General features: G+C 44.9%; 1 protein-coding gene across 1 annotated transcript in view; it reads right to left on the reverse strand.

The window, feature by feature from the left end:
• The window catches only part of LOC137159473 (deubiquitinase DESI2-like), a 68,320-nt gene that overhangs the window by 23,156 nt on the left and 22,805 nt on the right, over positions 1 to 22,359 (reverse strand). The window contains exons 2-4 of the mRNA XM_067557823.1: positions 6,864 to 6,936; positions 2,640 to 2,733; positions 1,442 to 1,583 (exon numbers count right to left, since the gene is read on the reverse strand). Coding sequence (XP_067413924.1) covers positions 1,442 to 1,583; positions 2,640 to 2,733; positions 6,864 to 6,936 — 309 coding nt within the window. The remainder of the gene's footprint in view (positions 1 to 1,441; positions 1,584 to 2,639; positions 2,734 to 6,863; positions 6,937 to 22,359) is intronic.

The raw sequence follows: 22,359 nt of genomic DNA on the forward strand, positions 1-22,359 counted from the left end.
ATATGCTTTCTTGATTTTATTTTTGTTTATTAACACTAATACAATTTATATAATGGATACTGAATCATCTCCCTTTCAGTAAGCAACATGGACCAGAACCATTGAGAATCTGGGTGAATATCAGCCAGTCCACCTAATAGCCTCACCACCTCCCTCCTAAATTAACCTTTGATTCCCACAATTATGACACTGTTTTTAAATACAGGAGGGGCACATACCATTTTTCCACAGGACCCCTGCCTCATTCAGTGCACAGGAGAGATCTCCTGCGGGGACCAATCAAGATAGTGTCATGACAGAGGCTTTTGTCTAAAGGAGCCCTGCTTTGTTTGTTGCAGAAGTTGAAAGGTGTGTAGTGAATCAGACAGGGGATTGCCAGACGGTGTCACGGTTAAGAAAGTTGACTGGTGCGCTGGAGAACTGAATTCTATCCCTGCCTCTGCCACAGAGTTCCTGTGTGATGCTGGGCAAGTCAGTTAAAACGAACTTTGCACAGGTGGGCTCTAACTGTGAGTTTTTCATTCTCTGGGTGCCTGACTTGAGACCCTGGGTCTGATTTGCAGAAGTGCTGAGTACTTGCAACTGTAACTGAAGTCAATGGTTGCTGTGCTTTGAACGTGTGAAGCTCTCCATAATGCTAAGCACTCTGAAAAATCAAGTCCTGGGTTTCTCAAACTGGGCACCCGAAATTAGTGGATACTTTTTTACCTTAACCTCTCTGTGCCTCAGCTCCCCACCTGTAAAATGGAGATGATAATTCCACCTCCTCATCTCACAAGGGTGCTGTGACATAAATTAATTTATGCTGGTGAAGCACTCAGATACTATAGTGTTGAGGGCCAGAGACAAGCCCACGAGGAAATTAATAAGTCAGTCTTCAGTGCAGGGTTTGGATGGTGTGCAGCAAATGAGACCTGGGGTCACAAATGGAATGTAGAGGATAAAAAGAAATAGTGAATAACTACCCATTCACTGAATGAGACCGGGGTCCTGTGGGGAAAAAAATCAGTCTTTAATTACATGAACACATACTATCAGAAAGCATGTGCACAAGGGGGCTGAATTAAGGTTGCATGGGCAATTTAAGGTCGCTTAAAAAAATTATGTACATTTATATGCTACCTAGATATGGCCTTCCAGTTCCCGTGGAGTGGCCAATACAGTGTGCCCTACAGCACTATTTCAGCTCCTATCTCTTTACCACAGATACATAAATGTATGGGTGAGCAATACAACCAATAACCTGCTGTATTGGGCCTCGCTACCATCCTGATTGCATGCTTTCAAACGCCTAAGAACAGCAGCAGCCTGTTGCAACATCCCAAGGAGCGTTAAAGGCAGAGATCAGAGATTTGTTTATGGCTATGCTGGCCCAGTCCCTACGTGAGCATTCTTGTGGGTCTTGAAGCTGTAAAGAGAAGTAGAAAATAGCTGTGCCAACCTCTGCCAGAGCAGTGGAGAAGTGATTGCAGTTCTTGTGCATGAGATGGTACGCATTGCCCTTGTACTCCTTGCCCAGCTCTTCCATAATCTTGTCCACATCCTCTTCTGTGAAGTCTGTAGTGCCCAAGGCAACGGACTCTCTAGTTTAAAAAACAAAACAAGAAACATATGAGAAGACACAGTGAAAAAGGCTGAATGGACACAAGTTAAAGAGAGAGAAAACAAGACACTAGCAAGTCATTTAGGCTTTAAATTTGGCAGGATCCATTTACATGTACATAGTGCTGGTGAAAAGTTTCTAAATAACAACACTGAAGGCTAATATCCTCTATTTATCCACAAAAACAGGTGCAGGCCAGGCAGCAGCACTGAGAGCTTCCCTACACATTGCCCTGCAAAACTGCCTTAACTCGGAGCTGCAGGGACCCATTCAGTCTTTGGTCCATCATCTGAGACTGCCAAGAAGTTTGCCAGTGACGGTGGTGCTTTTTGTGATGTGGACTTCTGATACTAGGAACTGGATTGAAAATTCCCCACCCCCACAAAGCTCATTTGACACAGACCATGGATCTAAGAGGGTAAAATCCTCCAATCAGTCAATTTCTTCTCAGCCAAATTTGAATCAGTGATCTAGGGAAGAAAGGCTCCATCTTCCATTAACTGAGCCACAGTCCCAAAATCTGATCACCTTGAATATTTTATAATGGGGCATCTAAAATACTCCCAAATTCTGCTCTAGAAAGCAATGTATTCCCACTCTGTCAACAGGGAACAGACAAAGGAGCTCCTCTTTTTGTGGAAAGCGTAAAAAGCAACATGTGATGTTCTTATGCCCCTTCTACTGGCTCTGCAGCAGCTACCAAGCTACTAGTCACAGAATTTTGCTGAGTGGCAAAACTGGAGTGCAAAAAGAAAACAACCAGATTAAAAAGAGACCTGTGTTCATATCAAACTCCACTTGAAAACAGAGGAGGAAAACCCTCAGACATACTGCCCCCACCCATGTGTACAAGCATCACCCACACTAAGAGTCCTGTTGGACTGCTTTTGAATCAGGAGCAGGTGGAAATGGGGTGAAGGTGGGAGCAGGGAATGGGAGGATGAGATTCAAATTGGCAAGGCAGGATTGATCTGTTGCTCCTAAGGAGGCTCACTGCCGGCTGCAAGATAAGGGGTGTGTGGAGAAGGGCCCTTACTTGAACTTAAAGGTCTCGCCAAGCTCTACCGCACTGCCAGGTGTGATCTCGAAAATCCCACTGAAAGGGTAAGGATGCCCTCCATAGGCAAATTCTGACAAGGAAAGAAAGAGACTGTGAGTAATAAAATGAAGGCTGTACCAGGGAAAAGTCCACGGCAGCTGTCTGCACGGCTTAGCATCAGCACTGGTGTTAAGGCCACTGCCAGAGTCAGTTTCTGTCAGGCACTAAAATCCATCCTCCTTGTCCAGTTACTTATCTCCTGGATACCCTCAGTACCCCAGTTCCCCATCAGATTCAATCTCTGTGAATGCTGTTAGTTGGCCATAGTCCTAGACAATCCCTGTGTGAGGCTCTCTGAGCCTGCCTGAATGGATTTGGTTAGCAAGCCAAGGTTGCAGCAAAACTTATTATTAAGGTGAAGAAATCATAAAGTAATACAGGAAGGCGGTGGGACTGATACCCAGTTAAGAAAGCTCCTCCATTCTTCAATAGAGCATAGGGTTACCAAACATTACCTGGCAGAAGGACACACGGGCAGTTTATCAGGAGTCAGAAGTCTGCACCTGATTGTTAGAAAACTGAGCTAACTGCAGCTGTACTCATCTTTAATATGCAGGTCAGACCTATGGAAAAGACAGGACCCATCATGTCATGCTCCATCTCGAGACAGCTGTAAAAGCAGCTTGATTCAAGAGGGACCATTGCATACTGGGGCGTGCAATCTCTGTCATGTAGCAATGGTAAAAAAAATCACAGAAAGTCACTCTCTTCTAACACCAAACAAGGAACATGATTCATATAAGGGAAAAAAATGACCCCTAAAAGTATTCTAATTCTCTTTGCTTCGCTGCAGAGCTCCTGTCTAGAACCTTCCTTCCAACCAGCCAAAGGTGCTGTGAGTTTCTTCTGTAGCGAGTACTTTGACCAGTTTCAGCCACGTAGGATCTCAGGCTGCAGCTGGATCCAGTGACAACAGCTGGCATTGTCCCAACATTTTCCTCATGTGGTTTTATCAGATTTGGGTCTTCTGGTTCAAAGCCGGATAAGCTTTGGGCTGCATTCCAACAGTTAGAGAAGAAAGCCTCTTAGGTTTGGCACCTCTCAGTCACCACAAAGGACTTCTGTGGTGCATATTCTGCAATAGGTTTAATTCTCAAACAATGCATGAGCAAACTCTCACATGTAAGGGCACCTTTCCTAGATCTTCACTGTTTATTAAAGGTCTGAGTGGTTTGTGGTCCATCTCGAGCATGAAACTGCCAAGACCCTTCATATCTTTGATTTTTAAATATGTCCATATGCTTGCCAAATATTCACTCTCTGTTTTGGTTTTAGGATCTGAAAGCCATCTGGAACAATATGCTAAAGGCTCCCATTTAGGGTGACCAGATAGCAAATGTGAAAAATCGGGATGGGGGTGGGAGGGGTAATAGACGCCTATATAAGAAAAAGGCCCAAATATCAGGTCTGTCCCTATAAAATTGGGACATCTGGTCACCCTACACCCATCAGCACCCCACAATAGGAGCTGAAATCTGTGAAGTCTGTAGACTTAGAAACATCATAAAACACCAGTACCTAGGATGTGGTCAGTAGATCCCAAAAGCTTGTTCTCATGCTTGGTTCCAGCTCCACAGAGAGATTGTTGTTTTACGAGGTTCAGAAAGAGCTTGGCTTTTTGAGAGTTGATTAGGTATGAATTTTCTCCAATTTTTCCCCCCAAAATTTTATCCTACCAAGAAACCACATCATCTCTGGTATGTTTTTAGGTGGTAACATTTCAATTATAGCTTTAGCGTTTTCTGGATCGGCCCTCACCCCTCTTCTATCAATAAGAACTGTAGCTGTCTGTAGTTGCATTGCCTTCAGAACTTGTTGCAATGTTATGCTGTGTGCTTTCTCTGATTTCCTAGAAGTTATAGCATCATCCCCAAAAGCTTCCACTCTCCCCAGGCTTTGCAGACTCCCACTCTTTTCCATGGGAAGATTTCTGGGGTGCTTGTGACCCTGACAGGGAGACAGCAAAGAGCAATGTCTTCTGATGGCTTTGTAGAAAAGTTGATATTGGTGGGATGGAGAGGAACTCATCTGAAACTTAGTGAAGAGACCATTGTTGCATCCATTAGCTTGGAGATTGTATCTTCCATGGTGAGAAGAATATTCCTTTCCCTCCTTACTGTTTCACTGCGCCTCTTTAGATTTCTGCTAATAGTTTTCCCCCTCTGCTAATGACACTACAAAGACACATCACTCTGGTGGTTCATTACTGCCCTTTATTATGCCATTTCCTTTCCATCTTATCCAGTTCTTCCTTCACTTTCAGGAGCAGTGGGATGGGCACTCTGCAGGTGGTACTGCACACATAGGATACATCCCCTCTTCCAATGGGATCTGGAACAGCTCTGTTCTAAGCAGGCTCTGTCTGTTGATCACCATTCCACATTCCAGTTCTCTGAGGGCCATTTCAATGATTGTGCTTTGTTCTAGTTTACCTGCGGCAGGCTCATTAACACCACATACTCCTTGCCTTTCTAGGTGAGTACTGGTTTGGAATGGATGTTCCCCTGGGCTATTGAGCACTGTCCTGGGCTACTCCAAGTTAGGACTAAGGCTTATCTTCTTAAGTCTCTTTAACAGAAAGTCATGTCTACCCCTGAAATCATTTTAAATTTAATAACAGTGTTGCAGATCTTGAGATTAGGTCCAAATCTATTCACGAATGCTGCTGTTGGATACAGATGCTGAGAAATATGAATTATTCACTCTTGCTTGTACTATCTCCTTGATTTCTTTGCTTTGATAGCTGCTTTGCTAACATTTCTCTTTCCTGCATTACCTGTATGTACTTCAACTGGTAGCTCCTAGGCACCACACCAATAAATAAATAATAATTAATAATAATCTGTCCTGTGTTCTCCCCAGCCATACCTGCCACCATTCTGTCCAGGCACTCAGCATTCTGAAGAGACATTGTTATGATGCTTCCTTCTCCTGTCCCCTGGGAATTTTTTCATCGCTACTTCTTGCACATTGCTGCAACTGCTCCCTTGCTTGGTGACTTTTCATTAGTTCAGACAGCCATATCTGTTGTACCACCTTGTTCCGGAGGAGCTCAGACATGTAGTTTTTTTGTTTTTTTTGAAAGCTCCTTGTTTAAAATCCCAGCTACTCCAACGTGTTGTCCCTGACAGATACCAAAGTCATGATGCTCTGCTTGTTCATAAAGGGCCTTTAGAAATGCCATAAAAGCACAGCTGTTCATAGTACATTCCTTTTTGGAATCAAATGCTCATCGCCCTTTTAAAAGGCAGTAATTCTTATAGCCTCCTCAGGGAAGGTAAGTGATTTCTAAATATTTTCAGCTTCACTCCCCCTGTATAAATTAATGAGCTGACTTGTATTTTACCAAAAACTCAGTGGTAAGGTTTGCTGTAGTTCAATATGGAGTAAAGTGAAGTGTTCCTTTTCTCAGGCCATTCCATGGGCTTATGAAACTCAAAGGCTTGGCCAGGGTTGAACTTTGGCATTTTCTCATATTTATGCTAGTGCAAAACGACTGAGTTTCTGAGACCATATAATGTGGGCAGTGGGATGGAATCACAGAAAACTGGCTTTCTTCTAACACTGAACTAGGAAATGTATTAAAATAGGGAAACTGTATTATCCTTACAGCTTCTCTCTGCATGTCTCTCTCTTTGCTTCACTGTAGAGCTTTTGCCTACAACATTCCCCAGCCCCCTCTTGCCTGACATCCTGCTACAGCTTTGAAGAAACAGAAGAGCACTTGCTGGTGGATTCGCTGCACCTTGAAGTCTTTAAACCATGATTTGAGGACTTCAATAACTCAGTCATAGATTACAGGTCTATTACAGGAGTGGGTGGGTGAGGTTCTGTGGCCTGCGTTGTGCAGGAGGTCAGACCAGGTGATCATAATGGTCCCTTCGGGCTTAAAGTCTAGGAGTCTTCAAGCTTTGCAGACAGCACTTCTATATTGAAAAGGAGATTATTTGCAGGGTGCATAGTAGAACTGCATGAGCTGCCGTTGAACTCCAGACCATATTTTGGTCACCCCAGTCTAAAAATAATTGGCTGAATTGCCACTCCTTAGAACCCCCTCACCCCAAAAGGCACAAATCAGGGCACCCTTTTCTTATGAGAATATCATAAGAGCAGTAGGATTGTCCCCCGGATTCAGATGTAACTAAAAAGAAAGCTTCATACCTCTGCCGTAGATCTCGATGCCAGAGTGGAAGACTCCAATCCCCAAGGTAGAGGTGTATTCATTTATCCAGTACTACAGTAAGAGGAAAGGTAGATTTGGAAGCATTAGTGGAGCATAAGCACGGGAGCTTGGTCTATTATGTATCCCAGTGTCCCTTCCTCAAAGCTAATTCTCTAGAGCATGACAAGGACCAAACAAACAAACTCTCCACAGTCAGAGCACCATCCCCTGTGGATGTGGGAGCCCGGCTTGCACAACTGGTTTGGGTGATGTCCCAACAAACTGTTCATCTGGTCCTCACAGTGTGGGACTTTCCCTGGGGTTGAGTTGTAAGTATACCCTCTGTGCTATGAACCTGCCAAGAGCCAGCTGCTGCAGTAGGGGACGGGTGTGTGCATATTTATCTTTCTCTGCATTTTAACAAAATTAGTTACCACAGAGTTAAGACTGTTATCCAATTGCACTTTTTTACACCACTCTCCATTCGAGGATCTCAAAGCACTTTACAAACACCAGTTTATTTAGCCTCACAAGAGCCATGTGAGGTAGGTAAATATTCTCCCCATTTTAGACTTTTTGTACTAAGGAATCTGTATGTGTTTATTTAGATAGCAAGCTCTTTGGAGCTGGGAACATCTCTTTTCACGTGTCTATACAGCACCATTCCCTACTATCTGTGCTACATAGGTAATAATTTTGTGGAACAGATGAGGAAACAAAAGCACAGTGAGGTTAAGGTCAGCAGTGGCTGCTAATATGAGGTGCCTCCATATTCAGAAGTACTGAGCACCTGGAGCTCCAAACCAGCCCCAAGAAGTCTCATATTGTGTCCCCAAAATCAGTGGCCACTCTCAGAAAGTTGACTGAAAATCAGATCATTGCTTCCAAGTCCAGGACATCTGCATTCCACCAAGGGTAGAGGAATGCTGCAGTCCAGCATATATTTACTCTTTCTTCTCCTTCCCTGGACACTTCCTAGTGACTCAGAACATCGTGGTCAGAGTTTCTTTAAGCCCTGCCAGGATAGTTAGCCTCAATCATTTGTTGCGCTCCCTGAATAATCCTGTAATGAACTAGTTGGTATATGTGTACCACAGCCTCCATCTGTGTCACAGACCCCATAATGCTAACACCTAAGGGAGATTCTTTCTCAGCTAACATAGTAGGGAGCCTGTGCTTTTGAATATCTGAGTTATATCCCTTCTGTCTCTGTGGTGGGTCTGCATGGTCATGATGTGCAGCAGAATAGTACTATCGCAGTTGTCAAGTAACCACAGATTTGTTACCCTTAATGCACTTTCTGAACTCTACTTGTGAAATGGGTTATTGATGATGATTGAATACTGACTGTACTGGCTCTGTGAGGTATCTGGAGCTGCATTTCACTTCTGCTCTATATAAAGTATTGCACTGTTCTACAAGGCAGAGTCTCAAAGTTGACTAGGAGGAGGCTCAACCCAAATACCATAAACCCCTAATTTCAAAATGCCTTGCCAGCAGTTTCTCAGGCATTACAAACCGATCCTCCCTGCGAGGAAGCCCCTAGTGCTTCTCCATCTTTGCAGATCTTTGCCTTAAAACATATGCACCATTTCAAGAGAGCAGCGGGCAAACTACATGAGCCTCTGTAGTCTCCCAGCCCATCTGTCACCTTTCCCATTACTAAAGCTCCATTTGTCGCCTCATTAGGCAGGCTTTTCCACTGAACTTGCGAAGTGCAGCATTTATAGAAGTGATGGCCTCAGAGCATGGAGTTGGAGCTAGGTGAAGGTTGGGAACCTCTGCCTGTGCCCCTTGGTCTCAATTAGCACCAAACCCTCCCTTTGAGCAACAGACTCTCTGTTTCAGGGAAGGAAGGAGGATCCCCTCGCAGTGGCCCCATTCCACACTTTTTACCCTTCTCCACCAATTTCATTTTCTCTCTGTGATGCTAAGCACCCCTGTATTCACACCCTACGCACTACTGTAATAATCTTTGTACAAAATATGTCTTGAGAGGTATCATTTTAAAACTAATAACTTGCTGATCATTAATACTCTTGTGCAACATATGTATACAATGGGTATTAAGAGTTACAAATATATGCTGGAATTATAACTAAAGTATGTGTGAACCAGGGAGTTGTTAACCAGGTCTATCTTAAACCAAGGAACATGCATTTACCTCAATTTATGTGTAAGCAGTGAACAGACCCATCAAGCTAACAAGGGGTGGGGGCAAACCTCACACTAACAAGTGGGAGAGAAGACAGCACGGTGTCTACATCCAGCAGGAGAGAGAAGCTTGATCTGGGTTTTACTTTTCAGAAGAATCTATTTCAAAGGTTTACTGGGCTATAAAAATGGGGCAGAGGGCTGAACCTCAAGCGATAAGCAACTGAATCAACTGATTGTATATAATATCACTGTATTATGAAAGTGTGTAGAGTGAGGTCTTTTCTGAAAGCTAATGACACACTGGTGTTTAATATCATTGCAAAACGTATGTATTAACATGATATAAGGAATTATGGATACTCACTGATATTAGCCAGCACAATCTGCCCAGACAGGGGCAAATGTCGCAGCTTTCTACCTGTTTCCTATGTACATTAAGCATGGTGGAATCGGAAACAATGAAAGACCAATTTACATAGAAATCATATAGGGCAGAGGTGTCAAACTCGCTGATGGTGATGGGCCAAATTCTCATTAATTGCACTTCACAGGGGCCATGCAATACCCTCCGCCGAAAAATTCGGGCCATCTTCCCCTTCTCGGCGGCGCGGCATCAGCCCTTTTCGGCGGCGGGATTTCGCGGGGGACTGTGTTGACGGACTGAGTGCATTGCCGCTTTAAGGGATTTCTCTGCGTCCTGCATCGACGCTTTAAGAGATTTCACAGACTCTTAAACCGTCAATGCCGTAGGCAGAGAAATCTCTTTAAGTGCCAATGCCCTCACTTTGGGCGGCAGCACATCTCAAAAAAACTGGCCGGATGCGGGCCGGATCAAAAAGGTTCGTGGGCCGGATGCAGCCCGCAGGCCGTATGTTTGACACCCCTGATATAGGGGGATTGGAAGCCCACTGGAAGAGAAGACCAGCATGAGGTCATATTGCCTCCCGAAGCCAGGTCAATGAACTTTAGAAGATATAAGCAAGGACAGAAGCTACCTTTGGCATCCATCACTAGACAGTCCCAAGGAGCCAGAGTTCTTGGAAGCTGAGAAAGATGGGTCCTTCAACCAACAGGGGGTAGAAGTCTCTGGAATTGAATATAGGTGAGAAACCTGCTTAGACAAAAATATCTTTCACTTAAGAAGACAAAATCACTAGCACTTCGGCCTCTGAAAGAGATCCTGTCCGAGGAAAGGGTCATTCACCATCTTGCTGGAAGACGGTGAGCGAGAAAGACCATCTTAAATAAAGCCTTGAACCAAAACTTTAGGCTTTTATATGTGTGTTTTCATTCTTATTTAATCCACTTAAAACCCTATCTTCTTTTGTTAATAAACATGTTTTACTATTAAACCAACATTGTTGTCTTCATACTCAAATGAATGTCAGCTCCAGTTAATATGGCAAACTGGTATGTTTTTCACTCCTTAAAGGAGCAAATTAATCATATTATTTCTCTGAACTGTCCAGGAGAGGTCTGGACATAGCAGAGCACATGGTTTGGGGAAAATTGAGGACTGGGAGTGTGTTGAGGTCACCCTGCACGTAGTAACCAAGACAGGTGGAAGCCAGAGTGGGGCTGTAGACAGGCTGCTGGGGTCAAAGCTGCTGAATCAGGGCTGTCTAGCACACAAACACGGGTGTGACCTGCTTGCTAGTAAGGTGTTTGTGAGTGGCCCTGGTGGGAAACAACAACTGCAAAGCGTTGTGATTCACCCAAAGTTGCAGGACAGGCACAGGGCTCATCTCTCTGCTAATTTCGGTTCCTTTATCTCCTACTTCCCCAGTTGCCTTCCTCTGTTTTCATTGGCTGGCTGCTCACATGCTCACTTCATTCAGAGAAGCACTGGAACCGAGCTTGTATTCTGAAGCTTCTGAGGATCAGTCGCCACACAGTCCAAGAGCATGTGCTGACTGTGTTGCCTCCACACCTCAGGCTAAGCAACAATGCTTCCCCAACACTCGCAGGCTCTGCCAGCCCTCGTGGCTGGAGGAATAAGGAACCTGGAAGAAGGGAGGATGTTTTTAAATTAGAAATGGGCTCAAACCTCAAAATTCAGATAAAGATTTTGAAAATCCCAAAGTACAGCAGCTTGGACCTGGTGCTATTATAATAGTAGGAATCATTTGGAGGGGCTGGATCTCGGTCAAGCTTTGGATTTCAAACACCCTCAAATTTGAAAGTTTATTGGAATGGGGTTTGGGCCCAGCTATTTCAAATACAAAAAAGTCCCCCTGATTTTCATCAGAGGTGCCAAAAAGCAAAGCAGCTTTGCAGCAAAGCTACCACTGTCCTCACCTCATCCCTGTCTCCAGAGGGCTGTAGAAGCTGCCTCAGGACTACGCACGCTTGAACATGCAGCAAACACCTGGTGGCACTTTGGTATCATCCTCAGGAGATCTCCGGGGGTGGCTGTTCTAAACTGAACATGTCAGTCATTTGCTGAACTGAAAAAAAATCTGAGCCAGAACTGAAATTTGGTTTGTATAAGCACACAGAAGCTTGCCTGATTCTGTCTGCATTTCTGAATGGAACAGCAGTCAATGGAGTCAGCAAATACTCATCCCCGTCAAATGACAGGGTTAGTGGCCTTTGTAACTGACACAGAGACCCAATAGTGCCAACTGACAGAGTGTTCACTGTTCTTTACAAGTAACTCCTACCTCAGACCAGACAAACTCGCTACACCTAATACATCACTTTCATGGCATTTATCCATAAAAGATTGCATGGGCAGGCTCTACTGAAAGCTTACAACTTAGTGATACTTGTAATCATTAGGAGATGCATGCACAGGTAATATTTAAAGAACTATGTAACTATAATGAAAATTATGTCCTTATGGTCTTGGAGTGACACCGAATCATCAGGTAATCATGTGTCTCAGTGATGGCCAATTCAAGCAGGAGGCGGTTGTCACCCCTGCCTGGCTAGCCAGTTACATAATGTATTGCTCAGTCATCCACTGTTACAACAACTCAGAAAAGTCAATGGAGAACCATCAAAGATAAACTAAACCTCGAAACCACTTGGAATGAAAAGGAAAAGCACAACAGCAAGGGGATCGCCTTGCCTGGGAATAAAGACAAAAGACTGAGCCGGTATACCACAGGGTGGAGAAAGACACTCTAAATCCATTCACTGAGGAGTGATCCGTTCACCTTAAATGAGTGGGGGTGCTTCATGAAAGACTAGGTCGTACCTCCTTGGGGCCAGAAAATGCTGCAAAAGACTGAAATTTGGGGTGAGAATTTACTTCATTAACTAGGAAAGGTAACTTAGTGAGCCCAGGACCTAGTTTATGATTAGTTTTGTATGTAACCATTTGTTAAAACAAGGGAACACTGTTCCTTTGGGAATAGAGGATCTGGGATTTCTAAGGGTATCCAGTGATCGGGGGCTGGATACCACAAGGGGACTCTTTGAAGGGACTATGAGCTGGGGTCTCTCTATTGTCAACCAGCAGGGCTGGCGTATCCAGGGGAAAGTGCTTGAGTGGCTGACAGGCTGGTTGTTTAGGTAACTAATGCTGGAGGAAAGGGGCATTAAAGTGACTCTCAGCCATGAGTGTCGAGAGAAGCGTCATAGTAACCCTGCCCCAGGTCAAGACAATAATGTGCCATGGTCTCTGACTAGCACATCGGTATCTCATACTTTTATTACATGGTGTCTGCAAAATTGGGTAGTAAATCTCAAGCAAGTGGATTTAGGCAGTTCTGTCTCAATCCCATCTGGAATTAAGATACACAGAAAAGCCTGAAAAAGAAGAACAGAGGCAGTGGGGACAGCTAACCAAACTGTTTCAAACATCCTGAAAGCAGGATGGGCCTTAGCTGCAAAATTCAAACCCAGATCCAGAACTGCAACCCAAAAAAAGATCTGGGTTGTTCCAATTCAGGTGCTTGATTCAGCATGCTAACAAGGCAGAAACCAAAAGTCAATGTAGGCTCTAGATCCAGATTCAGATTCCAAACACTATCCAAATTCAGAGATTCTTTGGTTCCAGAGGCTGGGTTTGAGACCAGCTGCAGCCAAAAGGTTTGTAGTGTGATTTAAATTTGGAGAGAAATTTCAAACCGGTACTTATTTTAATCCAATCCTTTTACTCGTCTCTAGTCTGCAGATACAGAAGTGAAATGGAAATCCGAATTGGATATGATTTGACTCACATTAGGGCATCTCAGAAAAGTACAAGACTGAGAAACATCAACATTTTGATCAGCTGCAGACAAGACTGGTCTGGAGAAGCAGAGGAGGTGGTGAGTAAAGATTACCTCATTCTGGTAGGAGTCAGGAAATGTGAACACACACAGGCTACTACCAATGTCAAGGGTACCAAGAGTAGTTGCCCATTAACACCATTGCTCACATCTGCAGCAATTTGAGTTTCACTGACTTTCATCCTGCTTTATTACCTCAGACCACTATCCCTCATCCGGCATCTAATATTCAACGATGAGTCACAGAAATATTTCCTCCCCTCCTTTGCTGGACTGGCTGGCTAACTAACCCTTTAGGGTCTGTCTACACTACAATGTAAGACCAGGGATCAAACCCAGGATGAAGCCTAATCCCCCTTCCATCTACACACAAATTGTGCTAACCCAAGGTGCGGACCCACGGTCCTAGGATCCCACGAGGTGGCGGTTCTGAGCCTGAGTCCAGTTGGGACCCAGGGTTCAAGCCCTATTGCTTTACAAGGTTAGACGCAGCCTCACTAGACACATGCCCTGGGAGCCCACCAAAAGTATTCCACAATCCCATGGGCTGACTTTCTTTGTCCTCTGGACCAGTGTTTCTCAACCTTTTAAGTAGCAAGTACCCCCTAACTTCTGAAAATTTTAATAAGTCCCCCAACACTCGATTTTCCACTCTCAGAAATACAATCTTTTTCCCCTTTACTGCTGGATGACTGTATTTCTCGTAAAGCAGGAGAGTTCTGAGTTCTGCAGTGCTGTGTGGCTGTGGCAGTTCACAAACCCCCCTGCTGTTTCTCCCCTCTTTTCTCCTCCCCTTCCCCAATATAGGAGTAAAGGTCAATGCCAGCCATTTACTATGGCCTGATGGCGGAGTCACATGGTGTTCTCCTCACACAGGTGAGAACTTGTGAGGTATGAGCAGGCACTAGCAGCCCACCAGAGGGGATAGCAACGCTCCCCATGGCCGTCCCTCGGGGGGTGCAGGCTTGGGGCAAATCACACTGCGTGGGCCCCTATTAAGACTTTTATACTGGTAAAATCTGGGGCTGTCATAGCTGTCAATTGACAAGTAAGCCTGCGGGTAGAGCCCAGCTGCAGGACCAGGCAAGCCGCTGGGCTCTCCGCATGGCTTGCTGGGCACCAGGCTTTGAGCTGGAGAGGGGAGCTGCCACCTGGACAAGTTGCAGGTAGCTGCCGCCTGGCTGCCAGCCCAGGAGATGAGCGATTGCCACCTGCTCTAAGCTGGGGCGGAGGAGGCTTCCGCGAAGGCTGGGACCCGGGGATGTGGGCAGGCGGCAGGCAGCTTCTGCCCATCTTCCAGAGCATGGGAGGCTGTCTCTCAGCTCAGAGCCGGGGCATGGGTGGCAGCCGCCCAGCTGTAAGCCCAGCTTGCAGCGTGCAGAAGGCTGCTGCTGGGCTCCCACCTGAGAGCTGGGACTGGGCGGGACATGGGCAGCTACCGCCCAAGCCGTCGGCTGCCACCCGGCATCCCAAGAAGCCAGTGGTTGCTGCCCAGCTTCCCAGGACTGAGGTGGCTGCTGTCTACCTCCCAGCTAGGAGGTGGGATGGGGCAGGAAGCCGGTGGCTGCCACCCGCCTCTCCCAGAAGCCGGTGGCTGCAACCCACCTCCCTTCACTGGGTTTTTCACCACGTACCCCCTGCCTGTGTCTTGCGTACCCCCAGGGGTACGCGTACAACAGGTTGAGAAACTATGCTCTGGACAGTCACGTTTGGTGGACAGTCAAGTTTTCCCACACTGCACCACATACAACTGGCTAGAGTGGCCACATTTTGGGAGGGCGCTAGGAAGTCTGGGATATGGGTGGTGTAGACACTGGAGGCCCAAGTGGGAACCCAGGGTTCAACAATTCCTAACCTGGGGTTACAGATGAGTGTAGATACTCAAGACCTACATACTAACAAACCCAGGGATGGCTAATTCGAGATCTACTAACCCTGGGCTTACATTGCAATGTAGACATACCCTTAGAAGCTGCACACTACACCACCTACTGTGACTACATCTTCCATATTTGCTCCTCCAAGTGGTCCATACACTAAACCCTATTCCCATCCAATACCCCACCAGTTTTGATACCCCACTGTACCACATTCATCCTCCCCTTTTTGGTCAGCAACCCCACTCAGCCCTTCCCCAGATACATCTGAACATGCAGGCCCCAAACCCATTGCATGGCATAAATGAGACCCCTTTGCTTGATATAGGATGCAAGAGGAGTGCAGATTACTGTAACCCCACTGAAGTCAAGATGAAGTCAATGAAGTGGAGGCTCTAGCCCTATATAACACTAAAAAGACAATACAAATGTAATTCAACAGGGATGCCTTAACTTTCTTTCATGTGGCAAGGGGAGAATATGTCAGGGTAAAGAGGAGCAGAGCTAATGCTGGTATCTTGATGTTGGAAGTGTGTAAGGAGGATGGCCAGACCACCTTGCACTCCAGTGATCTTCAGCCTCTGGAGTCTTCCTGCTAAGTGTGACAAGCTTCTGAAAGGGACACTATCTGTGCGACTGTTTGTGGTTTGTTTTAAAGCCATTTTTATTAGGAGCCAAATCACACAGCCAGCCAAATGCTGAGCGTGACGCTGTGTGGAATATGAATGATAATTTATAATATTACTGATACCAACATTACAGAGTTTCAATAAATATCGTATGTCATTCAAGGGACCAATGGAAAAGTCACAATTAATTAAGATTGATAAGCACGTTTATATGCATGTATCAGTTTTGTATGATAAGTTCTAACTATGTATGGTAGATCTGTATTTCAAACTTGTGCGGTGTTTCTGGGTGACACCCCAGACAGGATGGCAGCAGCACTAAGCCTGCTTAATGGCCAAACAAGGGAACCCAAATGTACAATGAATCCAGTGAAAGAATCCTGGGGCTACACCTTGTGAGACACCAGGACATGCAAGAATATGCCTATGGACAGGGGACTCTGAGGCTTTTCCTTGCCAGGAGCTCTTTGGGACAAAGTAAGTACAAGCCTCATGGCAGAAACTATAAATGCAGCTGCACCAACTCCATCTTGTCTTCATTCCTGATTCTGAGCTCTGAATTAATTACTCTACATCTGAAGCTGTGAAACAAAGGACTGAGATCCATCCAGGTACTGGATGTACACCAGAGGAACTGTACAAGCCTGCTAACGCCACAATTCTGCTGAGAATCTGATCTATATGGACTTAGAAGTCATTTGTATGTATCTGAATGCTTTGACCATTTAACTTCTCTCTTCTTGTTTGTTTCTTTCCTTTTATAATAAACCTTTAGTTTCTGTTACTAAAGGATTGGCTGGCACCGTGGTATTTTGGGTAAGATCCAAATTTATATTGATCTAATAATGCAGCTGACCCTTTGAGGATAAGGAGAACATTTTGGTAAAGGGAATAGAGGTTTAAATAACTTATCTCTTTACTGGATCTAGTTTCTGATTGGGAGCCAGAGATTGAAGTGCAATAAAGGGGACTATATGTTTCTTGTTGTAGCTTCTTAATAACTGGTGTGGGAAATCAGAAGCACTGTTTGTGACTGGTCAGGGAATCTAACTGCAGTCAGTTCCGGGAGAATCTGCTCTCCTTTTGCAGCCTACCCTGACCGTGGCATTTTCAGGTGGCCTACCCTAGGCACGGATGGGTCACACTAAACCCTCCTCCTTTGCAGACATAGGTGGTCTTTTACAGCCTCGCAGTTCATTGCCAGCACAGACAGAGAGCAGGCTGAGACGAATGGGTGATATGTTGGTGATATGATGAGGGCAAACTGCAAAGAGACCTATCAATATGTGAATACAAAATATCCCACGTAGGGGCCACACAAGGGTCCCCAGCTGCTACCACAGTTCATTGGCTGCACAGATATTCCATGAAAGGTATCAGGTTGGCAGGGAGTATTTCTCCCCACACCAGCCTCTCTTAGATCCTCTGTGCAAAGTTCATTTGCTTGGGTGGTGTGCAGGGACGGCTGGGCATTTAGTGCGTGTTGTGGTATTTGTGGGGAGAAGTGTATATCTACATGCTTGCATGTTTGAGTGCATGTGTGTAATCATACACACTACAAAGCATGGGAAAATCCATTAATGACATGAAGGTTAACACCAAAAGCCATTAGCAGAGGCAGCACCAAATTGATTCAGCAGGCCAGCCAAGGGAGTGCTAAAATAATGTCTTAACATTCAGTTCATAGGCTGTATTGATCCAGATGTGAAATATGATAGCATGAAAGAGGAACACAGAGGGGAAACCTTGTTTTAGTAGTGGGAGCAGGCCAATCAGGAGCTCGGGTGTTCCACCAAATGTGGCTGAGGAGTGGCGCCTTCTAGCTAAGTGGGGCTTTAAAGAGTCCAGGGTCTAGCTAATACCAATAAACTACTGGATGGAGGCCTGGAATGTGATGATTTCCCAGGAACATCTGGATTGCTGTCATTTGAACTACACAGTGAAGGCCTTGCTCTTTCCATTCACTGTTTGCTGTAATGTAGAGGTGTGCCCATATGCAGTCGTTTGTGGAATCTGGGAATCTAACTACATTACACTACATTAAATCAAGGGCAGAGGTTCCATGTAATCAATGGTTCTTGAGAGATTGTTTCCAAAACTGATGTGGATTCCTGTCAGACTACGAACTCCGATATTGATGCAGTATATCTTCCTAAAGCTTGATTAAAAGATATTCTCTTGTAAACGGAATCTAAACATATTTGTAGGATCAGATAGGTTTTACAAAAAAGTGGCTTAATGGAGGAGAATAGACAGTGAATATTTTAGTTCATGGCTTAATTACTAATAAATTGTGTAAAAAAAACCAAAAAAACATCTGGAGACATGGGTTTGAGACCAGAGGTTCGTGACAATGTTGCCTTGGCCATAATACTACCCTAAAAAGGCAGTGATGATTCCCTCTGTAAGTTTTTCATCTGTGAGCCTCAGAATTGAGCTGTAAGATGCTTCCTGAGCTGTAGGACAAAGTACTGACAAGAAGGCAACAAATCACCTCTAGCTCCTGCACCCTGTTCCCCATATCTAGCACAGGAGTTTACCACATTCCCTCCTATTCTGTTAAGGATCTTTGCTGGCTTGGATAAACCCTACCTATGCTTTTCACCCAGGCTGCAATAATACAGTGTAACAGGGCAGCAGAAATAATAATGGCACAAACAAATGTTGTTTTATATTGATTAGCACCAGCAGGCTCATCCTGTACCCAATTCTCAATTCATTTGAACAACTGCTTGTTACCATACATAAAGGTGGGATCAGAATAAAAGAAGTGATTGCTATAGAGTAGATTTTAGCAGACACTTAGATCCCTTATGCAGAATGTGCCACAGACTGAGTATGCTAGAGATTGGCCTCCGGCCACTCAACTCTTATTTGGGGCATGTTAGCAAAGAGAAAGGTGTCAGACGACTTCCCTAGAACTGACGTCATAAACATGGAAACTCCTTGGAGAGAACGAACAGGGATGACAGATGCAAGATGAGAAACACTTTCCTCTGTCTTTGCTTAGACAGGACAGCAAGTGCAGTCTAATATAGTGGTGGATTTGACACAGCTTAGGTGACACAGAATGTTATTCACGAACACTTAGAACCCTAACCCAAGTTGAAGATATATTAATCCTTTCCAAGTAAACAGATGCAAGAAGTGTTCGGAGATGATGCAAGTTTGGCCACCATGACACTGTTTTGGTATCACATTAGCTTAAGATCCCACTCTGTTACAAAAAATACCGCACAGCAATGAGAGAGGCTAAGGGTTCAAACATTACAGAACCATTTGCAAGTGCTTAGGAAGGGATGGGCTCCTCATGTGAGTTCTGAGAGGCAATCCGCTTTTGCCATATAGGAGGTTTTTTCAATAACGTGCACCTGATAAACAAACTAGACTAGGGTCCTGTAGCCTGTGTCTGTCTCACCTGATTTCTCTCTCAACAAGCAACTAACCCACTCTTGGAGTCCAAAATTGTAGAGAGCTTAGAAGCCACGAAAACTGTCTGTTAGTAACAGTAATCAGCATCACGTGAAATCTTGCACTTCAGCCTATGTATTGTTTAAGTCTGGACTGTATTGTCTGCCTCTAACTTGGAGTGTAAGCCCCTTAGGGATAGAGCCTGTGTGTATGTGTGCACCAATGTACAGGCCCGAGCATACAGTCAGTTCTCGGAAATAAATAATCATAACCAAGTTGATTCCCAAAAAGTAAGCGCAGCTAAGTGGTAGTGATTAGTCAGTGAAGGGCCTGCTGGCCAGCATAAACATACCTGATTCCCCAACTTGCGCGGCTTTGGCAGCAGTGTATTTTTCATTATGGAGTGGGGATGGTCCAGACGTTAGGACATGGGTTTGGGACTCAGGAGAGCAGGAGCCAATTCCCCGCTGTCACTGAATTCCTGTGTTACCTTGAGCAAGTCACTGAGTCTCTCTGTGTCTCAGTTTCTAGGTGTATAAACTGGGGATAGTAGTACTCCTCTATCTGACATAGGTGCTGTGAGGATAAATACATTAACAACTGTGAGCTGCTCAGGTAATGGGTGCCCTAGAAGTCTTTAGATAGATAGGAAGCTACCTCTGAAACAAACCGTTTATGCGGAGCATCCTCCTAGAAATCTATTAACTTTGTAGGGGCATTCTAACCCTGATACCCAGGAGTAGAGAGAGTGTATCCAAGGTACTTCATCTGGAGACAATACCATGTAGCTGTTACAGTTAGGGCCTGGGAAATAGAATTTGTATGTTCTATCCCTGGCTCTGTCACTTGGGCAAGTCACTTAAATTTTTGTGCCTCAGTTTCCCCATCCCCATCTATAAAATCAGATTATTTATTTACTGTACCTGCTCCTCCTGGGTGGATTATGAAGCTTAATAGATCATTGTTAGTAAAGTGCTCCAACATCTTTGGTACACAAGAGTGCAAGGGACTGTCAAATGTCAGGATTAACTTTTCAAGGGGTAAAGCTGCAGTACAGCATGCAAAATACTGCCTGCAGAATTGGAAAAAACTGCAAACACAAGTTGGATAAATGTATATGCAAATGACTAATTGGTTGTCTAATTAACTGTGTGTCATGACCCAATTTCCATGCACATTGTAATAACCGTTTGTGCAAAAATGGCTGCACATGCATACTCTCACTTTTTTTTGTGCTTGGACATCTACCCTCCAGTTCTGAAAATGTGACCCGGCCTGGCATAGCACTGGGCATGTAGTATTGCCCAGTGTTGTGAAGTCATTGCTGGGAGCATCTCGTTGACAGGTGGCACCACGGTGGCAATGAGAGCATCCAAGATAGTAACACCCTTTGGCTCAGGGAGATTAATTGATCCACTCAGCAAAGTCTGTGTTGTAGCACCAGAAATAATGCCCCTCAGGGACAGCATGTGCCTCTCAGATAGTCTCCGTCATACAGGGGGCAATGTCCCAATGTTCAGGGGCATTGGGTCTCAGGCTTAATGCCTCCTGCTGCACACCACGGTTATCAATCTCAGTCACCCCAAAGGCAGAGAGAGGGGAACCCCATATTTAGCTGTTTACCCACTGTGCAGAGCAACAGCAATTTTAAAAACATGGGACACCTGGGTGCTCTAAAAATGGGATAGAAAATAACACTATACCATCAGCCCTGACCTGGCCTGGGTCCTGGCCCCATCTGCTGTGAAACTGAGCTGTACTCTGCACAGAGTGCACATCTCCCATATGAAACCTGCCATCCTTCCTGTAGAGCAGAACTGTACTTACTCTGCTGCCAATGGAGAACCCATAGCCTCAGAAGCCAGGGCAGAATTACCTCATATTGAATAAAATGCTATTTTTGCCTTCGTTTGGAGCCCTGTATCCAGGCCTCATGGTCACTTCATCTTCAGAAAGATACAGCAGAGATTGAAAAGGTCCAGAGAAGGGCAAGGAAAATGGGTAGCAATAAGATGAGGTTTATGTGGGAAGAGAGATTGCAAACACCCAAGACTGGAGAAGAGGAGAATTAGAGGGGAGTCAATAAAGATATTCAAGGGCAGAGTGACAACTAACTAGAACCCCCCTTTCTATGCTCCTCTATAAAGGGACAAAGATTCACCTAAAGAATTTAAGGTCAGTAAATTTAAATTTAAACTGAGTAAATTTAAATTTAAACCAAAGTGAAAGGAAATATATGCAGAAATGTAGTCAGCCTGTGGAAATGTAGGCCACAGGAGTGGGCACGGATTTTAAAAGGATTGGGATATTTCATGGCCACACCACCACCATTTGTGGTTATGTATTATAACGAGGATAATCAAATACCATGCTTCTGCATGTAGGCTGATCACCAATGGGGGTCAGGACTGAATTTTCCTTGCCACTCACCATGTACCGCATTGTTTAGCTGGCTAGGTACATCTTAGGGCATTCTGGCCTTCCTTTTGGAGCTTCAGGTATTAGCATCAGGAAATAGCATCAAAAATAGGATGCTGAACCATGGTCTGATCCAATGACAAAGAAAGCCCACCTGAGACATTCGATATTCAAAGGATAGCTCTCTCCTTCAGAGCTATGGACATGGAACAGGTTCAGGCCAGGGAAGCCAGGAGCTCTGCACAGTCATGGTGGTGGGTGGAGGTGAAGACTTCCCTCCAGAACGCAGGTTGTTCACTCAGGAGCCCTTGAGCCATAGCTTTTGCTGGAACTATGAGCAGTTCCTCATTCCCCAAGCCAGGGTGAGCAGATGCCATGACATTACCTTGGCAGTTGGAGGAAGACAGGAGAATAATTTGGCCAGCCAAAGAGGGCATTTATAGCTGATACAGGCTGATTATCCATCATGTAATTACCCCACAGCACCCTTATCTTTCCACAGCAAACATATACTCAACTCCAGGACTGAATTATTCACAGTCACGGTCAGCTGAGCTGTCATCTGACCAGTGTTTTATAATTAATTTGTCATCTTATCAGTAGGGCCTATCTGCTCCCACAAGTAAAACTATCTATTTTTAAGGCAAGTCTCCGCTAACAGAAACCTTCTTCATCTTCCTCCTGCTCCTCAGCTATTTCTTATGACAGCAGGCTGCACCTCTGCAATCTCATTGACATTTAGCTTAGTTTCATGGCTTGGAGTAATGGAAAACCTGTGCAGCC

Source organism: Emydura macquarii, unplaced genomic scaffold, assembly GCF_026122565.2.
Source record: "Emydura macquarii macquarii isolate MOO-44397 ecotype Brisbane River unplaced genomic scaffold, CSIRO-AGI_Emac_v2 contig_1876, whole genome shotgun sequence".
Classification (NCBI taxonomy): Eukaryota; Metazoa; Chordata; order Testudines; family Chelidae; genus Emydura; species Emydura macquarii.